This window comes from Gouania willdenowi, chromosome 4 (genome assembly GCF_900634775.1).
Source record: "Gouania willdenowi chromosome 4, fGouWil2.1, whole genome shotgun sequence".
Classification (NCBI taxonomy): domain Eukaryota; kingdom Metazoa; phylum Chordata; class Actinopteri; order Blenniiformes; family Gobiesocidae; genus Gouania; species Gouania willdenowi.
The window spans coordinates 39,571,577-39,579,419 of NC_041047.1; the positions used below are offsets into that span (position 1 = coordinate 39,571,577).

The 7,843-nt window shown below is 38.7% G+C and overlaps 1 protein-coding gene across 1 annotated transcript; it reads left to right on the plus strand.

The window, feature by feature from the left end:
* Positions 1–3,550: 3,550 nt before the first annotated feature.
* LOC114462370 (tubulin alpha chain-like) lies at positions 3,551–6,034 on the plus strand. The gene is made up of 4 exons (XM_028445169.1): positions 3,551–3,640; positions 3,787–4,009; positions 4,811–4,959; positions 5,042–6,034. Exons 1-4 carry the CDS (start codon positions 3,638–3,640, stop codon positions 6,017–6,019), a joined length of 1,353 nt encoding a protein of 450 aa, XP_028300970.1. The 5' UTR covers positions 3,551–3,637; the 3' UTR covers positions 6,020–6,034.
* Positions 6,035–7,843: the final 1,809 nt, after the last annotated feature.

Genomic DNA, 7,843 nt, shown 5'->3' on the forward strand with positions numbered 1-7,843 from the left:
TACATTATTGTAGGGAACACAAATGAGCTGATATTGCAACATTTAGCTAATAGATTTTGAGGTAGGTTCACATTTCTGTTGAGTCACTGCACAAAGACTCAAAGTATTTTTTTTACATGAATCATTGATATTATTGCAGATGTTGGAGCTGTGTATTTTTATGAAGGTAGATATGTTGCAAAATGGGAGAACTTGTTGAATGTGATGTGAGCTTGTGTTAAAAAATAAATAAAAAATTCACCCACGTGTGAAATGATTTTCACGAGACAAATGATGGGAAAAAATGTAAACCTGTAGATTTACAATTTAAACCCAAAGAAAATATTCACACATGCATGATCTGAACGTGAAGTCACAGAAAAAATATTACCAAATGTGTAGAATGATATTACAAAAATAAAATGACAGTTGCAAACATGTAACCAAACATTTACTCGTATGTTTTTTTTTTCTTTATTTCTTGTGCCAGTTATTGTTTATAACCACAATTCTACGGTTACAACTTCTCAATTCTGCAGCTACAAATGCACAAATATTTTTCTCACCTAAATCCCATTTTGCAACATATCTATTTATTTATTTATTTATTTATTTATTTATTTATTCAGTTTATTTCCGACTTGGTTACATTCTTTTATTTTTTTTTTTTTTTTTTTTTTTGCATTTTTTTTTTTTTTTTCTTTTTTGTACATGCCGAAAAAGGAGACGAGAGAAGCAGTTTGCTTATCCGGGTCCCGTCCCCTGTTTTACCATCGCAAATTTACATGGGTTTACATGTCTCTCTGGTCAAAACATTCTTGATTTCTTCTGAACCGTCCTTTTTTGTGTATTCTCATCTGTAGTCCAGCTGAAATGGCCTGAGTGACAGTTCTTGCGAGATTTTATTTTATTTTATCTACCTTCATATATTTTTGGCAGGGGAGTTTATATCATCTGTGTTTTGAATATGAGTTAAAGTTTGTGTGGCAAAATGAGGATCATAAAATAATCAATCTGGTTGCTGAACAACGCCACCTGGGGAATTTCACTCCAGGAAGTGATCACCAGTTGTAACATGTGGACTAAAGGCTACACAGGTTCAAAATTAACCATGGGGCCAGAGACAGTGTTCAGAAGTACAAATAATCTTTATTACAATGAGTGTTAAAAGCAGCTCACCTGCTATCGATACCTAATATTAGACAAGGCCAGCAGAGGGGAATGGACAGTGCTGGGTTACCTCGGAGGCCCAAAACCAAGGAGGGACGAGGAAATCATACAATCACCCGTGACACTGCGCGCACACACACCAGGGATTGGGTCGCCAACCGGAGTCCACAGCACCTGTCCACAGGGCAAAGGAGAACCATAAAATGACCACACAGCACACTCACTAAACAATAAACAATATAGAAATAACAAGTGGAGGAGTTCAAGTATCTCAGGGTCTTGTTCACGAGTGAGGGTAGGATGGAGCGTGAGATTGAGATAGACGAATCGGTGTGGCATCAGCAGTGATGCGGTCGCTGTATCGGACTGTTGTGGTGAAGAGGGAGCTGAGTTGGGGGGCAAAGCTCTCAATTTACCGATCGATCTACGTTCCTACCCTCACCTATGGTCATGAGATTTGGGTAATAACCGAAAGGACAAGATCGCGGATACAGGCGGCCGAAATGAGTTTCTTTCGCAGAGTGGCTGGGCGCACCCTTCGAGATAAGGTGAGAAGTTCAGTCACTCGGGAGGAGCTCGGAGTAGAGCTCCTTTACGTTGAAAGGAGCCAGCTGAGGTGGCTCGGGCATTTGTTTTGGATGCCTCCTGGTCGCGTCCCTCAGGAGGTGTTTCAAGCATGTCCTATTGGGAAGAGGCCACGTGGTAGGCCCAGGACACGCTGGAGGGACTATGTCTCTGAGCTGGCCTGGAGTCGCCTCGGGGTCCCCCCAGAACAGCTGGAGGAGGTGTGTGTGGATCGGGAGGTCTGGGCATCTCTGCTGAGACTGCTGCCTCCGCGACCTGGCCCCGGATAAAAGCGGTAAAATGGATGGATGGATGGAAATAACAAAATACAATATAACCAAAAGCAAACTACGAAATAAATTGAACTCAATCAACAATTAACAATTAAATCTCAAATACAAGAGAAATACAAAATAAATCAAATTCAAATCAATACAAAAATGAAGGATCACATAAATCAATAAACAAATGAAAAATAATTGAATGTCCAACAGAATATCAACGCAAACAAAAGAAATGAAATTCAATTAATCAGTAAACAAATATTTAAATTTCAAATACAAAGGAACTACGAAATAATTGAAATTGAAATCAGAACACAAATGAAGGAGCAAATAAATCAATAAACAAAGTATTAAATCTCCAACAGAATGTCAATGCACACAAAAGAAATACAAAATAAATCAAAGTCTAAAGAGCATAGGCTGCTGATAAAAATAAAACAGCCGCATTGACGCAGCAGCGGTATTCTGACAGCAGAGGAACACTAACACAGTGCGGCCATAACCGTATATAAAATGTGTGTGTCACCGCCCAGCAATCAGTGGAACAGGAGGGGTGAGGAACCACTTAGGTAAAGTTAGAAATATATTCACAGGTTCAGCTTTTCATTCAGTAACATGTTGTAGTGTCATCAAACTCTCAGCACACATAGTTGAACTCTTCTTGATTAACTATGTGTGCTCTGAAAAAAAAACCAAAAAAAACTACTACATGTTATAAGACAGTTATTGCATATTTTAGTACTTATTTAATGAAAAAAAAGTCACTAAAATGTTACAAAAGCACATTTGTTGAAACTAAGTGTTGTAGTATAATCATGAAGAGTTAATCTATGTGTGCTGTGAGTTTGATTACACTACAACATGTAATAGTACAGTTATTGCATATTTTAGTATTTATTTAATGAAAAAATTCACTAAAATTACATGAATATTTATTAAAACTAAGTGTTGTAGTATAATCAAGAAAAGTTCAACTATGTGTGCTGTAAGTTTTATGACACTACCACTTTCCTTTGTGAAGTTATTGGTTTTTATTTTTTGTACCTTTTTCCGGTGTTGTAATTTGCAGACGGTCCCTGCTTATTCCAGCCACAGTCGGCTCCGCGTAGAGGCCAATATAAATGACCAAGAGCGGAGAACGGCTCGTTTTGAGGAAAATCCGCTTGTAGCGTTCAGTCCACCTTGCTGTGATTGTAACGAGGTCTCGGTTTTGTAAAAGCAATGTTCCGTTGATGAGTTATTGGTCCAGAAAAGCTGAATCTGTGAATATTTTTATAACTTTATCTAAGTCTACAGTCGCATCTTCGACATTAACACAAAAAGTAAAAAAAAAAGACATTTACAACACGGCCATAGTGTACATCCGGGCATTTTTTTGCTCATTATTGGAACGCAATGACGTACTGGTTATGACGTCAGACTTAGTGCGTATGTGTGTACACACGCACTAAATCTGACGTAATAACCAGTACGTAATTGCGTGAAATGTGTACATTATTGGAACGCAATGACGTACTGGTTATGACGTCAGACTTAGTGCGTGTAGTTCACAGTACACGGTGTCGAAACGCATAGTTAAAGTTCTCTCTGACACTACAACTTCTCTCCAAAGCCTGAGCATTTAAAAAGAAAGATAAACAATGGTAAGACAGGATTTCATTGTCTTCATCTGCTTTATATTCATAATTAAACAAATGATTAGATTTTGCAATAAACAAATTAGCATATGACCAACTGATGTCATGATTAAGTGATGCCAGGATCCTGATATATTGTTTTCTCTCTGCAGCGTGAGATTATTTCTATTCATGTGGGCCAAGCTGGAGTCCAGATCGGTAATTCCTGCTGGGAACTTTTCTGTCTGGAGCATGGGATTCAGCCAAACGGACAGGTGCTTTCTAACCAGGAATCTGGAGGAGGAGACGACTCCTTCAACACCTTCTTCAGTGAAACTGGGACAGGGAAACGTGTCCCCAGAGCGCTTTATGTAGACCTGGAGCCTACTGTCATCGGTTTGTAATCATATCATTACTCATTATTATATGATTATATCAGAACTATGACTAACAAACTTATAACTATACACAGAATACTTCTTTATACTGGAATCACTGTGAACACATTATCATTTCTTTTAAATATCAAGACAAAACAATGCAATTCTGTGATACAACAAACCCATTGAAAAAATATACAACCTATTTTAAAATTTAAAATTACAATAATACAACATAACACTTACAGGTATAGTGCAAATGTCTCAAGGAAACAATAACAACAATGGTGCAAAAATCCAAAAACAATGTAAAACAGTGCAATCAAAAGTTAAAATACAGTATATACAGTTTCAGTTACTTTCCTGTTTGATTTTAGGTTTTGTGTTACTGATTAATCAAATCAAAGAACACAATGTGCAAACAACATAATATAATTACTGTATATAGAATAGAACAAGAATTAGAATAAAATAAATAGAAATATGAGCAGAAGATTAACATATAAAGTTAAAGGTTTTTAGTATTAATATTCAATTAGGAGAAAACATGTACAGTGATTGTAAAGGGTGTGTTTCACGTTCATTATACCTTTTTAAATTATCATTTAAAAAAAAAAGAAATGTGGTGCTATTTGGCCCCTTCCAGCAGATGGCGCCCTGGGCCTGTGACTAAACATCAGGAAAACTGCACCAATTAAATAAGTCATGTTTTTTTTTTAAAAAAAAAACGTCTATGGATTGAAGATTATTCTGAATTGTGTATTTCATTAGATTATTTTGAAACTACATAACTTTACTGCTTTGAGTTTCTCTATAGACGAAGTGCGAACAGGAACGTACCGTCAGCTGTTTCATCCAGATCACCTTATCACAGGAAAAGAGGATGCTGCCAACAACTATGCCCGAGGACACTACACCATTGGGAAAGAGATCATAGAACTTGTTATGGATAGGACTCGTAAAATGGTACAGCTAAAAGAAATGAAAGTTGCAGGAAATAAAACCTAATCTTAAAACTAATAAGGATTTTATTGCTTTTTTTTTACAGGCGGATCAGTGCACTGGCCTGCAGGGATTTCTCATCTACCACTCCTTTGGTGGAGGCACTGGCTCTGGTTTCACCTCCTTGCTGATGGAGAGGCTCTCTGTTGACTATGGTAAAAAGGCCAAGCTTGAGTTTGCTGTCTACCCATCACCCCAGATTTCCACTGCTGTAGTTGAGCCTTACAACTCCATCCTGACCACCCACACCACCTTGGAGCACTCAGACTGTGCCTTCATGGTGGACAACGAGGCCATCTACGACATCTGCCAGAGGAACCTTGATATTAAGCACCCTTCATACCCTAATCTTAACCGTCTCATGAGCCAGACCGTCTCATCAATCACATCTTCTCTTCGTTTTGATGGAGCTCTGAATGTTGATCTGACAGAGTTTCAGACCAACTTGGTGCCTTACCCTCGTATCCACTTCCCAATGGCCACCTATGCCCCGGTCATCTCTGCTGAGAAAGCCTACCATGAGCAGCTGTCTGTGTCTGAAATCACAAACGCCTGCTTCGAGCCAGCCAATCAGATGGTGAAGTGTGATCCTCGCCATGGTAAATACATGGCCTGCTGTCTGCTGTATCGAGGTGATGTGGCGCCAAAAGACGTCAACGCTGCCATTGCAGCCATTAAGACCAAACGCTCCATCCAGTTTGTGGACTGGTGCCCCACTGGCTTCAAGGTGGGCATCAACTACCAGCCTCCCTCTGTGGTTCCTGGAGGAGACCTGGCCAAAGTGCAGAGGGCCGTTTGCATGCTGAGCAACACCACTGCCATCTCTGAGGCCTGGGCCAGACTAAACTACAAGTTTGACCTCATGTACGCCAAGAGAGCCTTTGTCCACTGGTATGTTGGAGAGGGAATGGAGGAGGGAGAATTCTCAGAGGCCAGAGAGGACATGGCTGCCCTGGAGAAAGATTATGAAGAAGTTGGTGCTGATAGTGTGGAAGATGAGGGAGAGGAAGGAGAAGAATATTAAAGGGCTTGATGTAACTGCACACCCCAAAAGTTTGTCATCAGTCATTGTTCCACCAACTGTTTGCTCTGCAGTGATGAATTAAAACTAATAATAGTTATTAGTTTTAATAATAGAATTAAAACTAATAATAATATATAAATAATAATTACAATAATAATAATATATTAATAATAATTACTAATAATTACTAATAATAATATATAAAAAAATATATATATATGTACGTATATATGTACTGCGTGGGTTTCCTCCAGGTACTCTGGCTTCCTCCCACAATCTAAAAACATGACTGTAAGGTTGATTGGAGTCTCTAAATTGCCCATAGGAGTGAGTGGTTGTCTGTCTGTGTTGCCCTATGATGGACTGGCGCCCTGTCCAGGGTGTACCAGTGCCCTATGAGAGCCGGAGATTGGCACCGGCAGACCCCCGCGACCCTGATAAACGGGAATAAGCGGGTATGAAGATGGATGGATGAAGTCAACAATTTAATTGAACTGACAATGAAAAGCATCACTAGCTCGAAAATCAACGGTCAAAGACTAACAAGAAACTTCTCAGGACAGGCAACTCCTCCAAATGCCCAACTTTTGCTCTAACAGTGATATCTCTTCATTTTTTCCAATTGACTTCTTTGTGTTTTATTTGACCTTGTGAAGCTGAAAAACATTAAACAGTTTGAAATAGGGTGACGGTGGTTAGCACGTCTGCCTCACAGCAAGAAGGTTCTGGGATCAATCCCTGGGGTGGATACCTGGGTCCGTTCTGTGTGGAGTTCTGCTTGTTCACCCAGTGCTGCTGTAAGGTTGACTGGAGTCTCTAAATTGCTCAATCACTCCCATTGGAGTGAATGAGAGTGAGTGGTTGTCTGTGTTGCCCTGCGATGGACTGGCACCCTGTCCAGGGTGTACCCCCACCCAATAAGAGCTGGAGATTGGTACCGGCAGACCCCCACAACCCTAAACAGGAATAAGTGGGTCGGAAAATGAATGAAATCAACATTTAAACTATTATTTATTTCATAAAGAGAAGAGAGAAAAAAAAAAAGCTTTTAACTTGGATTTAAAAATGTTCACATTGGATGCTTTAATGTATTAAATCTAAATCAGTAACACATTTAGTGAATAATTAAGATTGTTGAGTGCCTCTTACAACCGTTGCTTAGGCAAGGCAAGGGACATTTATTTGTACAGCACATTTCATACTCAAGGTAATGTGCTTTACATGATTAAAAAGAACAGAAACAGAAAACATGAAGCAGTTTAAACTCATCATCTCACTGATGTATTCTGGACCAAACTTATTCACAGATTTATACACCAGCAGCAGAACTTTAAAGTCTATTCTAAATACTAATTATGACGTCAAACTTAGTTCGAGTAGTTCAAACACAGCCTAAATCTCTGTCAGCTAAGACAGGTTTATCCCTCTCAACCTTTGATTGAATACGTGAGAACTAAACGAGCGAGATTTCCCAGAGTGTGATAAGGCTTATTGAAATAAATCTAAGTTTTTTCATAAAAGAAACAAGTCTAGAGGCATTTCTGCCATGAAGAAAAGATAAAGAACTGAAAAAAGTTAAAGTTTGTTCCTGCAGTGGGTAAAAATAGGCTTAGATTTAAATAAATTACATTTATGAATATAATATATACCTAACAAAACAATATTATTCACACCAAAATCAACTATATTATCATTAACAAACAAGCCAAATGTCCCATCTGATACAGTGAACAGATTACGTTGTATCCCTTTAGATTGAAACCAGTTCTGAACATCACTCCAAAAACTTTTCACACAAAAAGAAAAGATGATCCAAATCCTCAG